The sequence below is a fragment of the Notothenia rossii genome (assembly GCF_949606895.1).
Source record: "Notothenia rossii genome assembly, chromosome: 4".
NCBI classification, from domain to species: domain Eukaryota; kingdom Metazoa; phylum Chordata; class Actinopteri; order Perciformes; family Nototheniidae; genus Notothenia; species Notothenia rossii.
Genome location: NC_136902.1, coordinates 90,711,898 through 90,739,819, shown reverse-complemented (window position 1 = coordinate 90,739,819; position 27,922 = coordinate 90,711,898). Strand labels below are relative to the sequence as shown.

The 27,922-nt window shown below is 41.8% G+C and overlaps 1 protein-coding gene across 1 annotated transcript; it reads left to right on the top strand.

Annotated features, from left to right (window-relative positions):
- The first annotated feature begins 134 nt into the window (after window positions 1-134).
- wdfy1 (WD repeat and FYVE domain containing 1) lies at window positions 135-27,360 on the top strand. The gene is made up of 12 exons (XM_079677140.1): window positions 135-470; window positions 5,443-5,510; window positions 5,616-5,689; window positions 7,105-7,159; window positions 12,825-12,975; window positions 13,242-13,354; window positions 17,113-17,239; window positions 18,914-19,019; window positions 19,387-19,488; window positions 21,032-21,162; window positions 22,737-22,845; window positions 23,246-27,360. Exons 1-12 carry the CDS (start codon window positions 334-336, stop codon window positions 23,303-23,305), a joined length of 1,233 nt encoding a protein of 410 aa, XP_079533266.1. The 5' UTR covers window positions 135-333; the 3' UTR covers window positions 23,306-27,360.
- Window positions 27,361-27,922: the final 562 nt, after the last annotated feature.

Genomic DNA, 27,922 nt, shown 5'->3' with positions numbered 1-27,922 from the left:
AATAATGAACTTATTATATTCTGTGCAAGCTCTTGCGGACCACATAAAATGAAGTCGGGGGCCGGATTTGGACCACGGGCCTTGAGTTTGACAGTGACACCCCTGCCTGCACTACGGTAACTCCTCCAGTCACTACGGTAACCCTGGCTTGCAGTCACTACGGTCATCGTACAGTCATCATTACGGTAACGTCTAGTCACTACGGTAACCCTTCCAGTCACTACGGCAATCCTACAGTCTTTACGGTAGTGCTGACAGCGGCTCTGGGTGTCAGCTGATCCTCCTTCACTGTGGAGAAAACAAGCTGAAGGAAAACACTGCTGGATAAAAACCATGGCTGCCGAGATTCATTCGAGGCCTCAGACCGCCAGACCGGTTCTTCTGAACAAAATCGAGGGCCACTCGGACACTGTGAACTCGGCCGTTTTGATCCCCAAAGAAGATGGAGTTATCACGGTCAGCGAGGACAGGTGAGGGCTAACGGCGAAAGCTGGAAGTAGCTAGCACCGGGCTCCGTCTATTTGCTGGAGGGCGTAGGGATTAATATCTATGAATGAATTGACTTTTTTCCATAATATATCCGCTATCATAAACACAACCACAAAAAGGGGGATATTACATAAGGTTTTCTGTCGCTAACGACTCAATATTGCTTTATTTACAATATTATTTGAGTCTATTTTGATATGGCTAGCTAGCTAATGCTGATAGTAAACATTACCTTATCAAACTGTTGCCTTCATGTGCAATGGTGTAAAGTAATTTAGTACATTTAATCAAATACTGTAGTTAATTACAATTCTTAGGGAATTGTATTTCCATTTTATGCTACTTTGTACTTCTACTCCACTATAGTTCAGAGGTAAATGGTGTACTTTTACTCTACTACATGTATTAAAAAACCTTTAGTTACTTCACAGATGTGGATGAATGATGTGAAATATAATCAAGTGTTAAATCATACTTTAGTTCCACCTGGAGTAAATCCACAAGCTACCCTGCAGTATACAAAGTCATTCAAACTAGCTGCACCTTTACCAGCTTTGAGAACACTTTCATTATCAATCATTATAAAACATATCATATATATTATTCTGAAATGGACCAATCTGCACAATGACTACTTTTACTGTCGCTACTTTCACTATATTTTGATGAGAATACTTTTCTACTTTCACTTTAGGAACATTTTGAATGCAAGACTTTTACTGTAACAGAGTATAACTACACTCTGGTACTTCTACTTTAACTCAAGTACAAGATCTGAGTACTTCTACTTTTACTCAAGTACAAGATCTGAGTACTTCTACTTTTACTCAAGTACAAGATCTGAGTACTTCTACTTTTACTCAAGTACAAGATCTGAGTACTTCTACTTTTACTCAAGTACAAGATCTGAGTACTTCTACTTTTACTAAAGTACAAGATCTTAGTACTTCTACTTTTACTGAAGCATCAGGGTCTGAGTACTTCTACCACCTCTGTTCAAGTGCATCTCGTAATTTATAGATGTTTAATTCGTTTTTAATTACACTTGTTTAGCTTGACATTGAGTGATACAGTTATTATTTTATTTTGATTTGATGAAAGCAGTTATAACCAAGGGTATCTTTAGTTTGTTCATTTGTCTTATTGACACGTTGCTTCATAATGCTTTGCATATAAGCTACGGATTCACCCCCCCCCCCCCCCCCCCCACCCCCTGAACATAAAATCTTTGTAATCTGGGTGCAATAAAAAAAAAGTTTATTATGGCATGCAAGAGTGATTAATCATCAATACATCAATACCATGAGGCAGTGGTACAATTCAACTTTAACAGACTCTTTCCACTTTCTCTAGCTAGAATGTATCCTATGTTAAACTGAAAGCATGCTTTAAAAGAGTGAAAAAGCTACATCCTCATTCAAAGATAGAATAAACTTGAACTATGTGATTTGCGTTTAAAGGGGAAGTTGTGGGGCAGGAAGCAGGTGTGTGTGTCTGTGTCAGAGTTCCCGTTAGCCATTAATTACCGGACTATGACCGGTAAAATATGCGGAAGACCGGCAAATCTAAATCTCTTCGGTCAAAATAATGTCCCCTTAGCGCAATACCGCTTCAGTTGCACCACTTATGTGAAAGACAAGAAGAGTATGTGACAGACAAGAATAGTCAATTCTAATGTCTAACACGTAATGTGGAGAAAGAGATGTCCTGTATGGGTTGATTGTGCGTTGATCTGTTGGTAATGCCTCGGGGTTCCGGTGGGCATGTAAACAAATGCATAATGCTGCTGCTGCCAGAAGTCATAGATGAGAGTAACAAATGCGTCACTTCCAGGCAAAAATAACGGCTCCGCCCACTTTTGGGGGAAAACAATGCTCTGTCAGTTGAACGGCGGTCAATACAAATTCTGAAGTTTTTGCCAATCAGAAATGTAAGAAAACCGGAGATTTTTGGATCTTCAAAGAGCCCGATTCCAATTATTTGGAGTTATGGCCGGAGAATTGACAAGACAAGTTGTGTGTCACGAGTTGACACAGCGGTTGCCAAACCAATTCTGAAGAACTCTTTCTGCAGCTCCAGGTTTTAACTAGTTCAGAGTGTAATAATCAACATTCTTCATCAGTGAGACTAAACAAATATGGACCCTGAATCTAACTAGAGCTCTCGTCCATAGGAAAGAATGTGTGCCAGGGAACCTTCGTCCCTGAACAGTAAACTACCTCATTGCGGCTTGAGCTCGGTCACAGACTGGCAACAACAATATGCCCAAGCTGCCCCTCCTTAAGAGAGATAGCAGCGATACCCAAGGCCGTAGACCTATGCCGTGGGAAAGGAGACAGGGAGAGGAAAGAACGATGAACTGTGTCGAAGGTTGAATACCTAAGCAAATTATTCCCTAAGAGGTACTACTACTGTAACGTTTACAAAGCTTGTGTTCATGACTTTGGTCAGATTTCGACAAAAGTAAAACAAATGTGACCGACCAAGAATCATTTTACACCAACATAGAACATTTAAACACACAGTAAATAGATGTGTCCGTGCTGTGAACAGAATCAAGCATTGTGTCTGAAGAGAGTTACAGCTGATTTTCCACACGAGGATTAAGGCCAGTCTCAGATCCAGGCTCAGTTCACTCGAGTGTTTCCTGGGAAAAAGAGACATGTTTTTTTACTCGGGCTGTCCTTCACTAAAGCAGCTCTTAGTCACCTAACACTACAATGTTGCTCTGTTATCAATTAGGTGATTTAATCCATCATCAAACTAGAGATACAAGGCTTCAGGGTTGATTCAAAGGAACCACTCTTTTCACGTCAATCCAGCATTAAATATGAGTTTAATCTCAAATCAAATGTAATAGGGAAGTCCCGATCACCTTTCTTTGCTCCCGATCCGATTCCGATCATTTGATTTTGACAATTTGCCGATACCGATTTTTCCCGATCCGATCTTTATGCAATGCATTAAGAAAAAAAGTATTGTCCCTTAAGGTTATTTTTTTATTTAAATTGGATATTCTATCCAACATGGATATAGCTTCTTGCTTTCACAGCAGCATTGGATCAGTTCAGTTGTGCAGCATTGGATCAAAACAAAATAAAGCTTATCAGTACTCGTTAGCTTACTGCTACAATTAGACACTGCGCCCACTCTGTTGCCAGATTTGAGAGAAATAATCAACCAGGTCTATGAAAACAAGCCCCAAAGAAGCAACACATACATGATGTTCTGTCATTTGAAACCAAAACTAAGGCCTCAGGATGACTTTAAGACTTGAACATGGTCATTTTTGTTTTGTAACATTGAATAAAAAAAATAAAAAAAATCCTATCCCCGATTTTTTTCCCCGATTCCGATCTTTTGAAAATCACTTTATCGGGGATCGGAGCCGATCACGGATCGGGACATCTCTAAAATGTAAGCTAAATAGTCCTGATCCTTGTTTCATTTCTTAAATATGTGTCTTTGTTTCTGACTTGATCTGACAATAAAGTATTATCTTTTTAAGCATCACATAAAATCCCGTGTTTAAAATAGATGTGCTTATACGTTTTATAAGCATTAATAAAGCTTTAAAATGACAATTAAATTAAAGGAATTTTAGGAAACTAAGACCAAAACAGCCAATTACCAGAGGCAGTCCTATTTAATAGATTACTTTAGATTAGCTTTATTGATCTCAATGTGGGATTTCTTTGTTACAGCATCATGTTTACAAGGCATTGCACATTAATTTAAAAACAACATAGAGTAACTATCTACTTATCAAAACTATTAAAGAAGTATATCTGTAGAAAACACGATATAAAATGCACAGAATCAATTAGAATACACTCTAATAGACCAACCTTCTACTTTTAAAGAAGGCCTATGAGGATAATATACATCCAAACATGACCAAGTTGCAGTTTTTAGAGTTGAGGAAGAGTGTGATCAGTTTTATAGACAGTGTAAAGCTGAGGGATGAAACCAGGACGTTGGAGATGAAGCACTGTGTATATTGAAATGCTGAAAGGTCTTGAAATGCACTCAAAATAATGTAAAACAACACAAAATAGACGACAGAATGTCCACACTTGATGATGATTAATTGTGTACTGTATTAACTTTTATTCTGTGTACATCATAGGGATCGACCGATATGGCTTTTTCAAGGCCGATACCGATTATTAGTAATCAAGGAGACCGATAACCGATATTTGGAACCGATATACATTTTTAGTAAAATCTGAAAATCTTGGTGTCAAAATGTAGGGTAACACAAACTCCAACACAACTCAACACAACTTCTTTGAAATGCCTTTTTATGTTTAATGAACTTTTCAACATCTTAAAACTGGTTTCCTCTCTGTGACCCTGAGTAAAGTAAATGAAGTTAAAATAAAAACACAAAAATTGTTCTGAACTTCTGATTTTTGAGTCTCACTCATTTAGTCCCGATTCAGCAGCACCAGACTGGGGTGCAGAAAGCAGAGTTGCTGCGAGGCTCCACTAGCAGCCGTCCCAGCGCGTCCCAGTTTCTCCGCTGCGAGACGCTATGTTGATTGACACTTCAGTAATAGCCTATCAGATAACGCTGTGGGCGGGACATTGCTCGTGAACAGTGATGACTGCAGCCAGAGAAACGGCCGCATCAGAGCCAAAGTTGTATCTACAATTTGATTAAAAAAAAAAGGCCGATACCGATAATCGGTCAAATGCGGAATATCGGCCTCGATAATCGGTCGACCCCTAGTACATTATACTGCCTTTGTTTACCACCCCTCTCTGCTGTATTCAATTCCTATTCTACTGTTCACACTGTATACACGTATACTGCACATTATACTGTACTTTACTGCATCTCCTGCTCGTCTGTTTGGATGCTAACTGCATTTGGTCGTTTCAATATTTTTACTCTGTGCAATGACGGAAAAGATCAATCTTAATTACATTTTCTCCACTTTCCATCAGAACCATCCGAGTGTGGCTGAAAAGAGACAGCGGTCAGTACTGGCCGAGCATCTTCCACACCGTCTCCTGTGAGTAGATCTGTGGGAACTATCTCTAATATGTGTTCACGCCTGTTTTGGTACAAAGCGCCTCTCTTTCCTGCTCATGCTTCGTTTCCCCTCTCCCTCCTCTAGCTCCGTGCTCCTGCATGTCCTACCACCATGACAGCCGGCGCATCTTCATCGGCCAGGACAACGGAGCAATTGTGGTGAGAAAACTCAAATATAATGGTTAAATATTCTCACTCCAGGCTCACTGTTTAAATTACTTATTTAGGGGCAGTGCACATTAATAAGCATTTCTGTAGATGTGGCCAAGAGGCTATTTGTCATCTGTAGTCCCTGCTGGACAGAGATTAATAATAATTAGGGACGTCAGTCGATTAAAATACTTAATCGCGATTAATCTGAAATTAATCGCACATGTTGTATCTGTTCTAAATGTACCGTAGAGGAAGTTTTTTAAGTTTTTAATACTCTTATCAACATATGAGTGGACAAATATGTTTGTTTATTATCATTTGAAAATGACAAATATTCTCCTGAATATTCTCAACACAACAATCTCTCTCTCTCTCTCTCTCTCTCTCTCTCTCTCTCTCTCTCTCTCTCTCTCTCTCTCTCTCTCTCTCTCTCTCTCTCTCCCAACCCGGTGTTCTTCTCTGCACTGAGCCAGTTGCTCAAACAGATAAGCCTGTTGACAGTGGCCTCTCCTCTGTCTTCATAACAGTCAAAGCATGAGACTGAACTTCCCTCAGGGGTCAGAATAATGCGCTGTGATGTGCAGTCGACACGCTGGATGCGATCTGAATGATCTAACGCAGCCCCTCGTCCTCCACAATGTTAAGCTGTAGCCCCCCATTTAGATATCGCTGTTGATACTTTTTTTTGTATCCATATCTCTCGCTAGAATCTCGCACCATCCAACTAACAACAACAACAACAACAACAACAACAACAACAACAACAACAACAACAATGTCAAGCCTTTGGGCTCTGAAACTACGGGGCAGGCCGAGGACAAATACACATGCGTTAATCGCACGTTAAAATAATTAGTGGCGTTACATTTTGTTTGCGTTATTAACGCGTTAACTTGACAGCCCTAATAATAATACATTTTATTTGTATAGCACTTTAAAAACAACGTCATCTCAAGATGCTTCACAATTCGATTATAGAAAGTTATCTAAGAAACATATTTAATAATTTAAAAATAGATGTATAATACATACAAAACTAGGGAGCTGCGTTTAAAAAAAAGGACAGTCAGTAAAACGCGGTGCGGAAGAGGTCACCCTAAAACCTAATTTCATTGTAAGTTAAGTTAAGTTTATACAATCAGTAAAGACTTGCAACATATAGTAGTGGAAATGCTGATTAACATATTACATAGAAGGAAGTCAGCAACAGGCAGTACAGACGGACTGAGGGTTGTACATTGTCCGAGCTGATTCCTCACTAACGATGTTTCTAAATGGGAGTTGTTCAAACTCTCGTTTTATATATAAAATAAAACCTGAGTTTCTGGTTTTAGATAAGATATCATTATTTAGACTTCCTTCAAACACCCGTGGGTGCAGGAGAGTTATTTAACTTTCTGTTTGTTTTTCTTGCCCTCCAGGAGTTTCTCATCTCTGAAGACTTCAACAAGATGAGCCACGTCAAAACATATCCCGGTGAGAGACAGACACAGAACAACTGTCAAGTCATTTAGCATCAAGTTCAAGATGTTACAGAGTTCCAGGAGTGTGCTTATAATGTGTATGCTAGACTTATTGTGATAATTGATTCAGTAATCTTTCATGCTGAATTAGTGAAATAATGCTGTTCGAAAAGACAACTCTTGCTCCAGCTTCTCAAATAACAGATTTTGCTGCTGTTTGTACTTAAATTAAAATAAATCACAACATCTAAACACTGCAATTTGGACTCTAGGATAGGGTTTACCCAGATCTTCAACAAGCGGTATTGAATAAAGTATTAGTTGGGATTAAAGTGCCTTAAACTAATTGTTCAAAGTCTTAACAAATGGGTCCCTTAAGACTTGATATTTACAATGAATGAGTCATGTTTTCTGTTGTGTTGTCCAATTGTAAATAATAGATAGTTTCCATTGAGAAGATTAATCAAATCTCTCACGATGAACTTCACCCAGACCCAGATATCGGAGAGATTGCACATACAATTTAAATTTCAGTCAGTGGCAAAATATAGCAGGGTCTAAAACATAACTTGCATTAAGCTGTGGGAACACTGTGGAAAGCAGCATTCCTTCCAAATGTCTCTTTACATTTCTGGTCTAAACAATAATTTCAGCGTTAGTGTTTATCTCTAAGTTTCATCTCCGGTCACGCTGCTATGATCAGAATGTTATGGTCAGAGAAACAGCTCCTTTGACTCTCCAGTCTCTTCAGTGAAGATCATATCAAACAAAGCTGTGGCTGTTAGAGAACATGACTCCACTTCACCACCAAGTGTGTGTGTGTGTGTGTGTGTGTGTGTGTGTGTGTGTGTGTGTGTGTGTGTGTGTGTGTGTGTGTGTGTGTGTGTGTGTGTGTGTGTGTGTGTGTGTGTGTGTGTGTGTGTGTGTGTGTGTGTGTGTGTGTGTGTGTGTGTGTGTGTGTGTGTGTGTGTGTGTGTGTGTGTGTGTGTGTGTGTGTGTGTGTTCAGAGCTTCAGACGAGGGAGTATTGACTTTTTATTAGTTTTAGCAGCCCTTAAGCCAATGCTTAGAGTTTCGGTATAGTTGTATTTTAATATAACAAGAACAAAGTAAAGGACATTTCTTAACTATAGCAACACTGCATTGGATGGATAGATGGATGTACTTATTGATTTAAATTAGGAATGTATTGTGTTAAAGCAGCAGGTTACAAGAGCAGAAATATAATTATTATTTAATATAGAAAATGATCGGTAAATATATACAGATCAACAATCAAATATAAAGAAATAAGTAAGAATACACAACAATATACCAAATACACTACCTACTACTAACATGTAAACATAAGATACTGTTTACATTAGAAACATGTGCTGTATTTTCTTTATTGAAATGCAAAGAAGTAGAGTATTAGTTTAATATAATCAAATTGTGCAGGGTTGATGGAAGAGAAAACCGAGTGTAATAACCAATATGCAAATAAGTTTAAGATCTAACGTTGATTTAATTGTGGCGGGCTGCTACAATTAAATATCGTCCGCCACAAATGGATCTCATAGAAAAATAAAATATATATCATTTTTATTTTTTTGTGGTCTAATGGATAGTGAGGTGGGCTGATGATCGGAAGGTTGCGAGTTCAAATCCTGCCTGGAACACCACTACTAGTGTGCCCTTGAGCAAGGCACTTAGCCCTCGGTTACTCCAGGCAGAATGTCCCTGTATTTGGTCATTGGAAGTCGCTTTGGAATATGGCGTCTGCTAAATGCCTAAATTGTAAATTATATTTTTGGGAGAATAAACCCCACAGATCCTCAACTCCGGTGTGTCTCACTCATTAACAACGCAACACAGAGCAACAAGAACGTTGGGGGGGGGGGGGGGCGGTGCGGTGCCCCCACAAATAGAACCAAATTCTGTGGGAAACACTGAGCAAGTGAACAGAGGCAGTGTTAAAAGATGGATATATTTAGGTTGCGTTTCCCCTTGACACGTTTCTTAAGAACCTGTTGGTATCTAATTTAATGGCAGGAGAAAATATCCGTCAGCAAAGAAGCACTAGAATAAGGAGAAAGTGGACTACGAGATGGTCGTGGTTTGGTTATTACGCAGCAATAAAGGTGAGGGGAAATGACATCCAAAGAACTTTCTCATTAATTCAAAGTAGCACCGAGTGGAGTAGAAAGCATGTAGCACAGAAATGTCCCGAGGGTGTATTTTTGCCTCAGCTCTTATAATTAATCTCCCTGTCCTGTACTCTTGCCGAAAAAAGGAATGACTCATGTTTCGAGCTCTTCTTACTGGATAAGCGATGCTTTGTATTACTGTGAGTCATAACAACTGGATTCCTAAAAATAGCATTAATAAGATAAATGTAACAGTCACAGGGTACGGTCCGTCTCCAGATAATGTTGTTTGTCACACTGTGCAGCAATTTCCCATTTAAATGTTCCCTTTGAAATCGCTTTGAAAATGTCTTTTCGGAAAATGTAATTCCCCACTTTAAATGTTTTTGATGTTTAAATTGAGTTAAATATTCAAACCCAACAGACAGTCATTTTAAGCTGAATTGTTGCAACAAGTTGAATTATTTTAGATTTCTTGCTCATACATTTTTACTCACTTCTGCAAAGTTCAGCTTGCATTATTGTGGGAGAATAAATATTGCTAAGTTAGTTACTTTCAATATCCTGCAGTCCTCTCTGCTCGAGGTTTAAAGAGATCATTTTCAGGTTCATATCAGTATGTAGTGTCTCTACTTTAAAGAGTCCTCTCATGCTGATGTTCAGGAGTATATCAGTATGTCGTGTCTCTACTTTAAAGAGTCCTCTCCTGCTGATGTTCAGTTGTATATCAGTATGTAGTGTCTCTACTTTAAAGAGTCCTCTCATGCTGATGTTCAGGAGTATATCAGTATGTCGTGTCTCTACTTTAAAGACTCCTCTCCTGCTGATGTTCATGTGTATATCAGTATGTAGTGTCTCTACTTTAAAGAGTCCTCTCCTGCTGATGTTCAGGTGTATATCAGTATGTAGTGTCTCTACTTTAAAGAGTCCTCTCCTGCTGATGTTCAGGTGTATATCAGTATGTAGTGTCTCTACTTTAAAGAGTCCTCTCTTGCTGATGTTCAGGTGTATATCAGTATGTAGTGTCTCTACTTTAAAGAGTCCTCTCCTGCTGATGTTCAGGTGTATATCAGTATGTAGTGTCTCTACTTTAAAGAGTCCTCTCCTGCTGATGTTCAGGTGTATATCAGTATGTAGTGTCTCTACTTTAAAGAGTCCTCTCCTGCTGATGTTCAGGTGTATATCAGTATGTAGTGTCTCTACTTTAAAGAGTCCTCTCCTGCTGATGTTCAGGTGTATATCAGTATGTAGTGTCTCTACTTTAAAGAGTCCTCTCCTGCTGATGTCCAGGTGTATATCAGTATGTAGTGTCTCTACTTTAAAGAGTCCTCTCCTGCTGATGTTCAGGTGTATATCAGTATGTAGTGTCTCTACTTTAAAGAGTCCTCTTCTGCTGATGTTCAGGTGTATATCAGTATGTAGTGTCTCTACTTTAAAGAGTCCTCTCCTGCTGATGTTCAGGTGTATATCAGTATGTAGTGTCTCTACTTTAAAGAGTCCTCTCCTGCTGATGTTCAGGTGTATATCAGTATGTAGTGTCTCTACATGTCTCCATGCTTTAATGTTCAAAAAGCTCTTTATTGTTCTCATACTGCCTGTGCTGCAGCACCTCTTTTCACCCTCTCTCTGAAACCAGAGCCCAGTCTGCTCTGATTGGTTAGCTGGCCCGCTCGGTTGTGATTGGTCAACCGCTTAGAGATGTCCCACCCCTTAGCCTATCACGTACAATGTGTTGGAGCTCTAGCCAATAGAAGCGCAAGTAGTAGTGATGTCACCATGTTAAGGAAGTAAATAAAGTAGTCCAATGGAGGCGTTTCAGGAGAGAGAGAAACAGGGAATCAGGGATTTTAGCGTTTGCCGACCATTTACATACACTAAAACCTAGATAACACACTCCAGGGAGCAGAAACCCCCCCCAAAAAGCACAATAAGGCGTCTTTAAATAAGCCACTGTTTTCCTAGCAGGGTTCACCTGATCACCGGAATGAAAGAATGTGATATGAAATATAAATCTATCGCATCAGCACATTTTGTGTTACAGCTTTTAGACTAGAGTTCTGAACAGTGAGGTGAATAAACAGCTCTTTAGACGTGATCCCAGATGGAGCATTAAGACGCTCTGAAGGGATTGGTCTGTCTTAGTGTGGATTAAAGTGACACTAAGCACAGCTCCAGATAATGCAAAGAGCAAACTACTCTCAGCCAGGGCAGCTGGGGTACAAAGACTAATGAAATAGTTGGATCTAGTTTATCCAAAATCACTTTTAAAGGTCCCATGTCATGCTTTTCCGGTTATCAGCCGTCCCCTTGTGTGTTATGAAGGTTTTTCTGCATGTAAACGGTCTGCAGAGTCACAAACCCTCAAAGTACACCCTGTAGCGAGTAAAACTCTAACACAGAGAAGACCTGTCTATGCTGCCCCAGAACGCCTCGTTGGGGATTTCTCTTTTTCCATTGTTTACTTCATGGGTATAGTGACATATTTTGGGTATAATGACGTAACGTTTGGACCAATCCGCGGACTTCCTCACAAACACACACACACACACACACACACACACACACACACACACACACACACACACACACACACACACACACACACACACACACGGCGGGACGGTGCGAGGCTCGCTGCTGCGGTGTGGGGTCGGCGAGACACCGCAGAACTCAGCCTGGGCACACACACAAACTCCCAGCCAGGCTGCGGGTGTGTGTGTGTGTGTGTTTCGGGCTGGGTTTCGCTGTCTCGCAGACGGGGGGGGGGGGGGCAGGAGCTCCAACAAGCCGTTTAGGACAGAGAGTGAATACACATACTATACAGAGACGCTGGATGAGACACCAATGTGAGTTTGGAACATTGAACAATGTAAATGTATTCTAGTAGACCTCAACAATGGAATTATGATCTGTAGAAATGGCCATGACACGGGACCCTTAACATTAAATTAAGGCTGCGATAAATGATTTTTCTATCATGGATTAATCTGCAGATTATTTTCTAGATAACTCCATGAATTGTTTGTTCTATAAAATGTTAGAAAATCATGAAGACGTTCATCCCAGTTTCTCAAAGTCCAAGTAGATGTCTTTAAATGTCCACAAAGATTTACTTTTATTTGATAAAACAGGCTATATCCATATTTGAGATGTTGCAAATGGAGCTACTGTGATCTAAAACAATCTCAGGCTTGGTTAACGATATAGTATGAGCGCATTGTCTCCAAAAAGGATCGTGCAAAAGCACCAATTCATATATTGACTTTTCCAGAGGTGTTCTTATAAACTTATAAAAAGGAAATTCAGCTAGAAAAAAAGCATTAAAAATGACTATTCAACAAAAAAAGTTGAGTAACACCTAAACGACCAGAAAGAGGGGGAAATAAAATGACATTTTCTTTTTAATATGATATTAAACAGAAAAAAGCAGGAAATCTGTATTTGAGAGGGAATTTCTGACCTTATTGCATGAAAAATGACGTATGCACGAATCTAACAGTTCTTATCTTTGCAGCTCTACAATAATGCTGTGTGTGTGTGTGTTTTGCAGCCCATCAGAACCGCGTGTCCGACATGGTGTTCTCCCTGGAGAGTCAGTGGGTGGTGAGCACGGGACACGATAAGAGTGTGAGCTGGATGTGCACGCAGAGCGGCAGCATGCTGGGGCGGCACTACTTCACCGCCTGGGCCTCCTGCCTACAGTATCCTCACATCAGGGTTTCCGCTAGGATTTTTTCTCACCGGTCAAATGTCCGGACAGAATTTATTTTACCGGACAAATTTGAAACTTACCGGTCATGTTTCAATGATAATAATTATAATAAGAATTGTGTGGCAGAGTTTCCGTTAGGTTTTCTAGTCTTATATATGAATGCAGGGGGTAATGAGTTAAGTATATCCTTCAGTCTCTCCCTGTGTGTGAAGCATGTCTGAGTATGAATCTGTTTGAGCCCTGACTGTCGCTCAGATACGATCACGAGACGCAGCACGCCTTCATCGGTGACTTCTCGGGTACGATCACGCTGTTGAAGCTGGAGACGCAGACGTACTCCACCATCACCACACTGAAGGGCCACGAAGGTAAACACACACACACCTGCATCATGTGTCATGTGTGTCATTGAAGCAGCTTCTACTAACAGAACTAAATGGGAAAAGTACTCCCGTGTGAACGCGCCAAATGTCATCTTCATCATTGGCCAATAATGATTGTTTTCTCCTAGCATAGCTGAATCTCACACGGTCTTTTTCTACTCGCAAGCAAGCGTCTGATGCAGGATGTGCAGATGTTCACACACATAAGCTCGCAAAAGCCAGGAGAGGGAAGCCAGACCAATCATTGGTCAGACATTAAGGGGGTAAAAACGCAAATCCTGGCTATTTCTACCGTAGCTTTGGAGCATCGAGCGATCTGGAGAGCATATCATCAACTGACTCTAGAGGACAGCACATAGGATTATACGATCGGACAACGTGCGATAATAGATCATTTGTATTTGGACCAAATGGTCCATTGACCTGGGTTCCCTGCAACCATATGCAACACCCATGCTCACAAATCTGGGCGTCAAAATCCACAGTGCTTTTAAATGAGATAAACAGATAAACTCTGTGGTTGAGTCCAGTTTTTATCACTTGATGCTCCTGTCCAAAATTAAGCTGGTTTTATCCTTTTTAGACTTTGAGCGTGTAATTCATGTCTTTGTTTCTACGCGTCTTGACGACTGTAATGCACTTTTTACCGGCCTGACCTCGCTGGCCCGCCTGCAGCTGGTACAAAACGCTGCGGCTCGGCTGCTTACAGGAACACGCAAGCATGAGCACATCACACCAACTCTGGCTTCCCCTCACTGGCTTCCCTCCACTGGCTTCCCTCTACTGGCTTCCCTCCACTGGCTTCCCTCACTGGCTTCCCTCCACTGGCTTCCCTCCACCGGCTTCCCTCCACTGGCTTCCCTCCACTGGCTTCCCTCCACTGGCTTCCCTCCACCGGCTTCCCTCCACTGGCTTCCCTCCACTGGCTTCCCTCCACTGGCTTCCCTCCACTGGCTTCCCCTCACTGGCTTCCCTCCACTGGCTTCCCTCCACTGGCTTCCCTCCATCGGCTTCCCTCCACTGGCTTCCCTCCACTGGCTTCCCCTCACTGGCTTCCCTCCATCGTCTTCCCTCCACTGGCTTCCCTCCACTGGCTTCCCTCCACTGGCTTCCCTCCACTGGCTTCCCCTCACTGGCTTCCCTCCATCGTCTTCCCTCTACTGGCTTCCCTCCATCGTCTTCCCTCCACTGGCTTCCCCTCACTGGCTTCCCCTCACTGGCTTCCCTCCACTGGCTTCCCTCCACTGGCTTCCCTCCACTGGCTTCCCCTCACTGGCTTCCCTCCACTGGCTTCCCTCCACTGGCTTCCCCTCACTGGCTTCCCTCCACTGGCTTCCCTCCACTGGCTTCCCCTCACTGGCTTCCCCTCACTGGCTTCCCTCCACTGGCTTCCCTCCACTGGCTTCCCCTCACTGGCTTCCCTCCATCGGCTTCCCCTCACTGGCTTCCCCTCACTGGCTTCCCTCCAATGGCTTCCCCTCACTGGCTTCCCTCCACTGGCTTCCCTCCATCGGCTTCCCTCCACTGGCTTCCCTCCACTGGCTTCCCTCCACTGGCTTCCCTCTACTGGCTTCCCTCCACTGGCTTCCCTCCACTGGCTTCCCTCCACTGGCTTCCCTCCACTGGCTTCCCTCCACCGGCTTCCCTCCACTGGCTTCCTGTCCTTTTTAGGGTTCATTTTAAGATTTGTTTGTTTTTAAATCGCTCAATGGGCTGGTCCCAGAGTACATCTCCGACCTCCTAAAGGTGTACACCCCCTCAAGAGCTTTGAGGTCGGCTGATCAGCTGCGGCTGGTAGTCCCTAAAACCAAGAAAAAGACCAGGGGAGACCCCAGGCTCTGGAACGACCTGTCCCCCCCCCATGTCAAATTGTCGCCCACCCTCCAAACTTTTAAGTCCCGCCTGAAGACCCTCTTCTTTTCCCTCGCTTTCGGGTCAGTCTGTCCATAGCCTTTATGTGCCTTGTATTAATTATTATGTGTGTCTTTTATCTCCTATTGTTATATTATTTTTTATTTTAGTGTTATGTTTGCTGTGAAGCACTTTGGTAAACCCTCTGTTTTTAATATGTGTAGAAATAAAGTGGATTGGATAAAAAACATTATAACACATATAATGAGTTTCACCGACGACAGGTGGCTCTGACTTCTATGTATAGTTGACGGAGCATTTTTACTGTAACGAAACTGTTCAACACTTCATTCTGCTTCTCTTTCGCTAAAGATTTAAAAAAATATCCGTGTTCTTGTGAGGCGTAAATACTACGCTTCCTATGTTTTGGTGCGGACTGCGTTCACACCAGCGATGAACCGCTCCAGAGTTCACTAGCAAGCGCTCCGAGACCACCTCTTTAAAGCAGACCAGAGTCCGGTTGTTTAGTTCACTTCAGAGGTCTCGGGCTGCGTTCACACCGACCCAAACGAAACGCACCAGGGTTCGATTCAACCGGACTAAACAAGGCTGGTGTGAATGAGCCCTAAGAGTATCACAGCATATAATCCAGCCTGCTGCTCTTATTAGGCCTTTACAAACTCCAGTGGATAAATAGGAATAGTCCTGGCTCTCTGGTGTCGTATGTTTGCGTTAAGGACTCTGACATTTACTTTTAAAGTGGATAGAGCTCTGCTGGCAGACCGAGTCTCAACAAGAAATCCCATCGTGTGGTTTGGAGAATGTCGGGGAACATTTTCTCTCCTACGGCTTCTCATATCTGTGGTTTGAGATCTGGCAGCTGTTTGTTGTCAAGCTGCTCAGTGAACGTCTGAACTGTTTAGATGACATCCTGGAAAACAGATGAATGCGTCTCTCAGATTTGTATTTGTTAGGATTCTTGTAGCTGTGCCAAAAAATGGATTGCACAACACAAATGCCCTTTTTAGAAATCATCAAAAGCAAAAAAGAAATCCTTACAACAAAACAGTTTAATGCATTTCATCTCTCTCTCTTGGATCTGCAGATGTGCATTTTGAGGGCACAAGGGAAACGTGTGACCTTTCCAATCTGTAACCTCATGTGATCTCAACAGTGTTGCCTTGGCGACTGAAGTAGTCGTATATTGATCTGGAAAAGAATAAGTAAAAAAGAGGTTTTGAGTTATTGAGCTTCCTGCAGTTCTCCCAGCATGCACCAGGTGGAGCCTCAGTCCCTCATCAGGCTCTTGATGAGGCCCAATTTCAAACCACAATCTCACTCTGTGACCCCCGTGTGGAGTCAGCTGCATGAGGCTCCTTCTTCCAGGTGGGGGGGGGGTTACAATAGTCAACATCTCTAAGACAAGAAATATAAAAAGTATTCAGAAAAATCTTTAGTGGCTTTTCTTTTTTATCCAATCCTCTTTTCCTTTTTTAAATCTGATGTTTATGAGACGCTTGTTTATGGCAACAGTCCTTTCAAATATACCGAACTTTAAGCTGCTTAATCAGGACCCATACAGTCTGCTGTTTGAGGGTTTCATACATTCCTGGAGTGGAAGTGGGTTAGGGATCGGTTTGGAATTGGGCCTTGCTAAACACCTGAACTTTTGAAAGAACATCCATAACATTCATCTGTTTGCAACTTATATATATATCAATATTCCAATTACTCGTACATCGACTCTTCTTGCACTATTTCTATTCTATTTTATCTACTATTATCAGTTGTATTGTGTTGTCATAACTACACTGTAGCTCTGTACACATGGCAATAAAAGCCTTGAACTTGAACACGTGTAACAGGTGTTTCCTTTTTCCATTTCTCTTCAGGCAGCATAGCCACCCTGTGGTGGGACCCGGTTCAGAGGCTGCTGTTCTCGGGGGCCTCGGACCACAGCGTCATCATGTGGGACATCGGGGGCCGCAAGGGACGGACGCTCCTGCTGCAGGGACACCAGTGAGTCCCCCTGAGTTATAAAATACTCTATTAAGCTCACCTCCTCTGTGTCAAAAACTAAACCGTTGAAAGAAACATAAAGTTAATGTTTATCCGTGTCAGAATGTATTCATATCCGTGCCACAGTGAGGACATGTCCAAAAGGGACAGCAGATAAAAGACAAAAGGAAAAACGAGTAGACGGTCTTCAGGGTTATTGGATTTTTTGTAGGTGTTTTTTATATCTTGTATGTCGTGTACTGTTACTCTGTAGTACATCAACTCTCTCCACTTCTACATGAGTAAGATATATTATACATTCTTTTTAGTTTAGTAGCTTTCTTCTGGGTGGGGGGGAAACTTCTGAAGCGATAGGAGACAGGACTCAGAGAGACACACGATGGAGAGCTGGAGCTTCGATGGAAAACACTGACGGTTTATTTGGAGCTTCGGCCGGAGAATTGACAAGACAAGTCACGGGCCACGGTCTGACCACACGGTTGAGATGCCACAATCAATTCTGAAGACCCTCCTGTAGCTCCAGGTTTTAACTAGTTCAGAGTGTAATAATAAACATTCTTCAATAGATAGACTAAACAGCTGAGGACACTGGATCACATTTGTTGTCGCTTAAGCCCCTGTCACACTGTCCCGAAATTGACACCCGATGGACACACGATTAAGGAAATGTTCAAATTTGGCTCTGATCGTAACAACATCGGGACATTCGTGAGGGCATCTTAAGCCATCGTATGACCGCCGGTGGAGTCTCTCAGGCTCCGGCAGCAACTTCGGGAGCGGTGGCCAAATCTTTGGCATCACAAAGCACTGCCGAAGGAACGTGAAGGTTCATTTTCGTGTTGACTTCGTGTGTCCATTTTGCCCTTCGTAAGGCATTCGTGAGGGCAGCTTAAGCCATCGTATGACCGCCGGTGGAATTTATCAGGCTCCGGCAGCAACTTCGGGAGCGGTGGCAAAATCTTTGGCATGGCTTAAGATGCCCTCACGAATGGTCCGATGTTGCTACGATCAGAGCCGAATTTGAACATTTCCTTTATCGTGTGTCCATCTGGTTGTTAATTGCACAACAAAATCATGTAAACATATTATGTAAATAACCCAATTTGTGTTCTGTGAAACTGAAAAGGATATAATATATTATTTTGAAGGCGAGGAAGTTGTTGTTGCTATGGAAACAACATGACGGAGAAAACTTAATATCTTCTACATATAAAGACAGAGAAAGTAAAGAACAAAGGCTGAAAATATCAGCACAGTATCATAATACTTTAACATAATCGTTTTTGTTACTTCCGTTGCAGTTGTATGTCTTAAATGTAATGTAAATGTTGCCTCCGTGTGTGGTTCGGGGCCATATTCGTGCGAAATTCACAATTCCATATTCGTGTGTCCATCGGGTTTCAATTTCGGGACAGTGTGACAGGGGCTTTATGGCTCGAGGTCATCTACACCCCGAGAAGGGTGTGTTCCAGGTGTCCCACAACAATAACTATCTCTGACCGAGAGCTGCCCGGTCACAAACTGGTAACAACAACAGTCTGCTAGGGCAGCCCCTCCTTAAGGGGGATAACGGCTGCTCAGCTGCGTCAGAGGGCGAGGGAGGAGGACATGCAGGGCGAACGATTCCCCAACACTGGTTCAAATTGTGACGATTGTTTATTGTTCGTTCCTCAGTGAGCGTGTGCAGTCTCTGCGTTACCTGCAGCTGACCCGGCAGCTGGTCTCCTGCTCGGCCGACGGAGGCATGGCGGTGTGGAACATGGACACCCCGAGAGAAGAGGTCCGTATCATCATCATAACAAACACACAATAAACCATTTCTTTAAAACACGCTTTCATTTTTCAAAGTTGATGAGGCTGTTGGATAATCTTGATCTTAACATATGAGTGTTCTTTGCAAGTGTGTATAGATGATTTTGGAGCATGGAGTTTTAACCCTTTCTGTGTGTGTGTGTGTGTGTGTGTGTGTGTGTGTGTGTGTGTGTGTGTGTGTGTGTGTGTGTGTGTGTGTGTGTGTGTGTGTGTGTGTGTGTGTGTGTGTGTGTGTGTGTGTGTGTGTGTGTGTGTGTGTGTGTGTGTGTGTGTGTGTGTGTGTGTGTGTGTGTGTGTGTGTGTGTGTGTGTGTGTGTGTGTGTGTGTGTGTGCAGGCGCCTCAGTGGTTGGACAGCGACTCGTGTCAGAAGTGTGAACAGCCGTTCTTCTGGAACATAAAGCAGATGTGGGACACTAAGACCATGGGGCTCCGACAGGTAATGCGTTTATTTAGTATAGCACCTTTCACAGAAATAACATTCACAAAGTGCTTCACTGGAAAGAACAAAAGTAAAAATGAAGACCACAGAAACATCAGTACAACATGAGGCAGAAATGTAAGGTTAACAAAAACACACAGACCACGTGGAATCCCGAAAGGAACAAACATAAGAACACATCACACACATCTCAAGTAGAAACCAAAGCCAATGTAAACAGACGGGTCTTCAGTTGTTTGGTAGGGTCATGTTACATTACATTACATTGCATTGAGCTGACGCTTTTACCCAAAGCAACTTACAATAAGTGCATTCGACCAAGAAGATACAACCTTGAAGAAAACAGAATCATATAAGTCCATCAGGTTTCATAGAGCCAAACATCTCAAGTGCTACTCAACTGGTTTTAGATAAGCCAGTCCTTTATTAGTATATAATTGCTTTGTTAGTAATTCTATCTCTCGAAGTGGAGTCTAAAGAGATGAGTTTTCAGTCTGAAGAAGATGTGTAAGCTATCTGCTGTCCTGATTTCAATGGGGAGCTCATTCCACCATTTTGGAGCCAGGATAGCAAACCCACGTGTTTTTGCTGATGGGAACTTGGGTCCCCCTCGCAGTGCGGGTGCAGCGAGCTGTTTGGCTGATGCAGAGCGGAGTGCACGTGCTGAGGTGTACGGTTTAACCATGTCCTGGATGTAGGAAGGGCCAGATCCATTCACAGCATGGTACGCAAGTACCAGTGTCTTGAAGTGGATTCTAGCAGTTACCGGAAGCCAGTGAAGGGAGCGGAGGAGCGGGGTGGTGTGGGAGAATTTAGGAAGGTTGAAGACCAGACGAGCCACTGCATTCTGGATGAGCTGCAGAGATCGGATGGCACATGCAGGTAGACCAGCCAGGAGGGAGTTGCAGTAGTCTAGGCGTGAGATGACGAGAGCCTGGACCAGAACCTGCCTCGCTTTCTGGGTCAGCTGGGGACGTATCCTCCTGATGTTGTAAAGCGTGTATCTGCAGCAGCGGGTTGTAGCAGAGATGTTTGCAGTGAAGGACAGTTTGTTATCTAGGGTCACACCCAGATTCCTTGCAGTCTGAGTCGGGGAAACAACAGAGGTGCCGATGTTGATTGTTAGGTCAAGAGTGGGACAATCTTTTTCCCGGAAGGAAAAGCAGTTCAGTCATGTCAAGGTTGAGCTTGAGGTGATGAGCAGACATCCACCGAGAGATGTCAGCTAGACAAGCAGAGATGCGTGCGACGACCTGGGTCTCTGAGCGGGGAAAGGACAGAATTAGTTGGGTGTCGTCAGCGTAGCAGTGGTATGAAAAACCATGCGGGCTAATGACAGACCCGAGCAAGTTTGTGTACAGGGAGAAGAGGAGGGGACCAAGAACAGAGCCCTGAGGGACCCCTGCAGTTAATTGACAAGGGTCGGACTCGGACCCTCTCCAAGTTACCCTGTAGGTCATGTGACCTCAGTGCATCAGCCACAATGATTTATGATGTGATTTACATCCTGATTTAAACCCTCTCTGTTTCCCCCGTGCAGCACCACTGCAGGAAGTGCGGCAAAGCGGTGTGTGGGAAATGTAGTTCCAAACGCACCTCGTTTCCCATCATGGGCTTCGAGTTCCCGGTGCGGGTGTGTGACGCCTGCTTCGACACCATCAAAGAAGAAGAGTGAGTGAAAAGCTTTGTTTCTCCAACTTAAAAACATAAGAAGATCATTAAAGGTGGGGTAGGTAATTCACTTCAGAAACACTTGTTGTTATATTCCATGGAATGCTCTAAACATCCCGATAGCAATGAATACATGAAATGCTTTGACAATAAATACATAAAAATAATTCATCTGTGGAAGCCGTGGCGCTGTAAAAAGCCCGACCAATCATCTGAGCCGGCTAAAGTAACTGGATGGCCTACCTGCCTGTCAGCCTTCCATCTGTGCACAAACTTATCTCGTGCCCTCATTGGTCATGTGCGCGTTCGCGTGTGTTTCCAGAGGGGCTCTGTAAGGAAGTCTGAAGGAAGGGGCAGATTTTTTCCAATTGTGTATTTTCAAATTCTAGCACTCGAGCTGGTTTCTGCGTTCTTACCTACCCTACCTTTTAATATAAGATATTTCTGTATTTTTGTTTTTGTATGCACGTCCATGCCCCTATGTGGATCCAGCAACATTTGAATTAAAATATGATGGTAGTTTCCCTTTGGTTGCAAAGACACGGTCAAATGTTTAGTAATTCTATCTTGAAACCAAGTCCCTATGGATTAAGCTTCTCAAGACATTAAGAAATAAACCATTTTTCCAAAGTGTGATTATTGCTTATTTTGTCTTAAAAACGTTGACACAGAACACATTTGCTTTATACTCGAGATACCTGACCTTTAAATCGATGCTAAGCAGACTAATTGTTTGTTCCTTCCCTTTATTACAAAACACAATAATAATAATAATAATAATACCATGTTAAGATCCATAAGGTTTGATTAACCTCATTTGTTATTCAGTATTCCTATTTTCAATGCATTTACTACAACAATGGAAGTTTCACAAGACAGTTTGGAGGTGGAATAACATTTGATTTATGGTTGAAACTTTGGAGCATTACGGATATAAACACGGAGGAATAGAAGCTCGTGTTTCTTACAAATGTAGGCTGAACTTATTATAAAGATGCAATTCAATGCTGCTAAGATGCTTTCTAATGTCCGGACAAAAAATATTTTGTCACAAATTAAATGGATTATATTCATTTGAAATGTAGCTCTTACTGTAAATTCTTCAATTATAAGGCAATTAAGTCAATCTCACTGAATTATTTAGGCTTTATTTTTTTAATTGTTTGCTGTCGTCGGCAGGTACTTGACATTAAAACAAATTCAAAGGGAGAACATTCATTTAATCCAAGTTGGAGAAACACTCTGAATGTTTTTATAAGTGGTCGCAGTGTATCCTGATTTTCACAGTACTCAGGCCAACTCTTTACTATGTGTGTGTGTGTGTGTGTGTGTGTGTGTGTGTGTGTGTGTGTGTGTGTGTGTGTGTGTGTGTGTGTGTGTGTGTGTGTGTGTGTGTGTGTGTGTGTGTGTGTGTGTGTGTGTGTGTGTGTGTGTGTGTGTGTGTGTGTGTGTGTGTGTGTGTGTGTGTGTGTGTGTGTGTGTGTGTGTGTGTGTGTGTGTGTGTGTGTGTGTGTGTGTGTGTGTGTGTGTGTGTGTGTGTGTGTGTGTGTGTGTGTGTGTGTGTGTGTCCACAGTCGAACACCGTTGGCCACGTTCCACGAGGGGAAGCACAACATCGCCCACATGGACATGGACCCCTCCAGAGGCCTGATGGTGACGTGTGGGAGCGACCGCATCGTTAAGGTCAACAGCTGTTCTTATTATATTTCATTTTATTATACTAGATAATTCATGCATGTATTCAGGCTGACACCGAAACTATTCAAATATGTCAATGTTTTTAAATCAGGGGTTTTTACTAAAATGTTTTTAGTATTTCTTGTCATTTTTTCATGAAATACTTACATTTCAGCCTCAAATCTGTAGATATCCTGCTTTTCTTTGTTGCAAAGTACATTTTCATGGGCATTTTACATTTTCTGATATTCGATAGACCATATGATTTCATCTGGAGATTAATCCTCAGTGAAAATAATCGTTTTTTTATTCCTTTATTTAATCAAAAAACAGTTCTTAAAGATAACTAGAAAACAAACAAAATAATAATAATTTTATTTAACTGTATTGCCTGTTGTTTCCACAGATCTGGGATGTGACACAGGTGGTTGGCTGTAGCTTAGCAACAGGTTTCTCTTCGCGCTGATTGGCCAACAAAACCCCACCAAGCCCCGCCCACTCTGCCAGTGTCATGGAAACCCCTCTGTACAGCAACATCAGCCCCAGGAGCCTGTAGCTGCACCCAGGCACGCTCGTGGTGTGTGTGTGTGTGTGTGTGTGTGTGTGTGTGTGTGTGTGTGTGTGTGTGTGTGTGTGTGTGTGTGTGTGTGTGTGTGTGTGTGTGTGTGTGTGTGTGTGTGTGTGTGTGTGTGTGTGTGTGTGTGTGTGTGTGTGTGTGTGTGTGTGTGTGTGTGTGTGTGTGTGTGTGTGTGTGTGTGTGTGTGTGTGTGTGTGTGTGTGTGTGTGTGTGTGTGTGTGGCTGGCCCTACACATTCCTAAAGCTTCTCAAACACCTAATTTCACACCTTGTCGGTCCTACACGACAGCGAGTGTGACACATTTTGGACTTTTTGCTCTGACCCGAAGCACAATGGTGTGTGTGTGTGTACGTGTGTGTGTGTACTTGTGTGTGTGCATGCATCGTAATCTTTCTCCTATGGGAGGAATGGTATTGATATTAGTGTTTACATTATATTAATATTTCCGATGCTTCTTTTGACAGTTTTTTTTTTTTTACCCTTGCACTGTAAAGATCACTAAATGGCGAACACATACACTAGCTTGCTCATTCCTGTGGCCCACTAACTGCATATTACTCCGTGTAACATGTAAACAAATCAACATTATCATGTGTACAGCCCCGCCTCATGTCTATAGTAAACGGCTGCTTCTCGCTGATCAAAAAGAATCAGAGTTTCCTTTCACTCGTTGGCCTTAAATCACTCAGGAGGTTTTACATCAGTGGGTTGTCTTCATGTAAACATTATTGATGTGTAATCACTCAGTGGAGGAAAGGAAGGGAAATTAAAGTTACAGCCTCTCTCTCTTTATAAATATATAATGGGGATGTCTTCATACACTGCTGCGGAAGTTAGATTAGCTCGTCAGATGTTTGCTCTTCCAGGAGAGGCCCGGGTCGAATTACAATTCAACGTTTGAGCAGTGTGATTTTTTTGGTTATTATTTTCCGCTTTACTGCAACTTTTATCAAGGTGAAACGCATCAGCACCTCTTTGAAACAATGTGGGACACTTTCTATATCTACAACGTGTTATAAATATACTTATAATGCGTTGTCATCTACTTACAGCACATTCATACTGGTTTATAACAACTCATTAAAAAAGCATTTTATAATGACTTCTAAGCTAAAGTATCATAATACCCTAACCCACTTATATAATCCATTCACAAGACATTTTAATGTATTTATAAGGTTTATAATGACTGTTTAAAGGTCTGTGATGCTTTGAAATGTCGTTCATCGTACATTATATCGTCTTTCAAGATTAAAAACTATTCAAAAAGCCTCTTACGAAGTTTACACTGAACATGCTTTTAATGAAACAATAACTCAAATGTCTTATCACATTATTATGCCTTTTTATATCAGTGATTATAACGTATTAAAAAAGGTTTATAATCTATTACAACTATGGGGATTATAATACACACACAAAGTCTTTGAGTGACCTGCAAGTATTCTGAATTACTTTACAAGTCATTTTGAAATGCTTATAATTGTTATTTAGCATTATGAATATAATTACCTATAATCATACCGGGCTATAAGTGTGTTTATAAACCTTACATTTCTTAGGTCGATGTCACATGGCCTCCGTAAGAAACATTTTCATCTGTTCATTTAAAAACATATATAAATATTGCAAGTTTTTTTGGTGCAAAGTTGGATTTTCTCCCCCAATAAAAAGGCACTTTTTGTAGCACTAACTTCTCATCAGGGTGTTCCTTCAGAAAGCCTTAAGAGAGGACACACACACACACACACACACACACACACACACACACACACACACACACACACACACACACACACACAGAGAGAGCCTTTTTTAAATCAACGCTTCCACTCCTTCACTCTAATAAAGCTTTGTGTTTCCTCCCATCTTTACTTTTTATTTTTCCAACACGTCTCTTCTAAACGCTCTGCACTGAATTGCACAACTCGTGGGTCTTTTTGTCGTCGAATTAAACCCCTTTTTTTTGTAAATTCAAATGTTTTGGGATGTGGGTAATAGCTGGATTTCGATGTAGCGTCCCTGTAAATAACGGCTACTAGTATCTCCTAACGTTAGACTAACGCTTGCCTTATTGTAAGTGGGGGGGGGAACATAGCATTAAAATGTTTATTTGAAAAATGTACATGTAGTCACATTCCAGGTTTTTGATCATGTGGTGTGTATTTATATTTGTAGTAAAGTATTTATCTATTATTGTGAATGGTGGTTTCCTTTTCTTTCTGTTAAAGAACTCTAGTTAATGAAGCACATGAATCCTGCAGTGGTTCACATCCCAACATGGACACAATATGAACAATTTCCCATCATCTAGACCTGACTTTGACGTTTAGATTCAACAAAATAATACTTGGGGTTAGACCGAGAGGTAATATTTTCAACCATTTCAGTCCTTTTTGTCGTTTTCATCCACAAATGTTTGGCCAAGCGAGAAAAATAAGAAATACGACATTTTTTTTATTTTGCCAGGATTATTTCTCTAAGTGTCTTAAATGTTTTCTATCTAAACAATTGCTCTTAACCCTCCTATTGTCTTCGTTCCCCCCCCCCCTTACTTTGGTGTTCGCGGTCAAATTTGACTGGTCCTGTTTTAACTGCTATCACATTAACACAAAAACCATTCATCATCACCACATTTCATTTAACACCCTTTCAAACTGTATATATTTTTATCAGACTACTGGTATACATGAAGAACTGCAGTAAATATACAAAGAACAGACACTGAACATGTGTTGCGTGTGCCAGGTGTGATTCATGTGGGGGGATGGGCACATAAGAGCGGGAAATGTGTCACATTGGGGGATGGGCATATAATGGGGGGAACACATCTAGAGTGTGTGTGTGTGTGTGTGTGTGTGTGTGTGTGTGTGTGTGTGTGTGTGTGTGTGTGTGTGTGTGTGTGTGTGTGTGTGTGTGTGTGTGTGTGTGTGTGTGTGTGTGTGTGTGTGTGTGTGTGTGTGTGTGTGTGTGTGTGTGTGTGTGTGTGTGTGTGTGTGTGTGTGTGTGTGTGTGTGTGTGTGTGTGTGTGTGTGTGTGTGTGTGTGTGTGTGTGTGTTCTGATCCGGATGGTTACTAATTCCTTTTCTTTATGGCGGTCATTTTTGACCGGGAACACAATGGGTGTTACAAAGTTGACTAAATGATCCAACATTCAAAGAAAGTGATCAGCCATGTTATATGTTCAAAAGTCTGCTGTGAAGGATATCATGAAGCCTGAATGCAATCGAATGTAAAACAAAAAAGTTATGATTGATGAAAGTAGTAAATCGGTCAGATTTGACCCGAAGACAACAGGAGGGTTAAGTCATAAAAACAGGTGAGAAAATGTCACTCCCACTATAAAAGATCCCTACTGTCCCTTTGCATTTGCTGAACTCTGTTATATTAGAAAACAAATCAACAATGCCAAAGTGACCTCAGTCTAACCCGAAGTATTATATAGATTTAAACAATTTAAAATGTCGTAAACACTCATATCCACATCTGGATCTACAGGGTTAATGTCACGCTGCCGTTCATCAGGAGGAGATTAGTCTCCTCTTATCATCCTCGTCCATTACCTCTCCTCACGTCCTGGAACAGATCATTTTTGGGATATGAGGCTGAACTCCGCAGCAGATGGACGGCAGGATTAACAGCTAATGAAACGGGAGCAAGAAGGAAGCAAGATTTATGCCCTCCATTTTGTTTTTGTCATGTCTCGATTTGTACGGCCTCCGTGTTAAAGAAAGGCCACGTCCACAACAAGGTCCATAATCTCAAACTCTGTACTTTTTATTCTGTTCGTTTCAACTTCCGATGCTTGTAAAAAGACCCTTGCTCTTGTTAATGTATCTCCAAAAAAAGAACAACTGTATTTTTTGTAATACTTTTGTTGACAACACAGTACTGACGAAAGTCTGTCTGTGGCGGAGAGAAAATAAATGATGCTTAATACAAATATTCTGACTCTTTCTGCTCATTTTTAAAGGTGTACTGTATATCAGTGTGTATTGTCTCTACTTTAAAGAGTCCTCTCCTGCTGATGTTCAGGTGTATATCAGTATGTATTGTCTCTACTTTAAAGAGTTCTCTCCTGCTGATGTTCAGGTGTATGTCAGTATGTAGTGTCTCTACTTTAAAGTGTCCTCTCCTGCTGATGTTCAGGTGTATATCAGTATGTAGTGTCTCTACTTTAAAGAGTCCTCTCCTGCTGATGTTCAGGTGTATATCAGTATGTAGTGTCTCTACTTTAAAGAGTCCTCTCCTGCTGATGTTCAGGTGTATATCAGTATGTAGTGTCTCTACTTTAAAGAGTCCTCTCCTGCTGATGTTCAGGTGTATATCAGTATGTAGTGTCTCTACTTTAAAGAGTCCTCTCCTGCTGATGTTCAGGTGTATATCAGTATGTAGTGTCTCTACTTTAAAGAGTCCTCTCCTGCTGATGTTCAGGTGTATATCAGTATGTAGTGTCTCTACTTTAAAGAGTCCTCTCCTGCTGATGTTCAGGTGTATATCAGTAT

Excerpts from the sequence above, each read along its gene's own strand:
- wdfy1 (XM_079677140.1), top strand. The coding sequence starts at position 334 with ATGGCTGCCGAGATTCATTCGAGGCCTCAGACCGCCAGACCGGTTCTT. Across the intron at positions 17,240-18,913 it reads CTCCTGCTGCAGGGACACCA|TGAGCGTGTGCAGTCTCTGC; the intron begins GTGAGTCCCCCT and ends TTCGTTCCTCAG. Across the intron at positions 22,846-23,245 it reads GGAGCGACCGCATCGTTAAG|ATCTGGGATGTGACACAGGT; the intron begins GTCAACAGCTGT and ends TTGTTTCCACAG.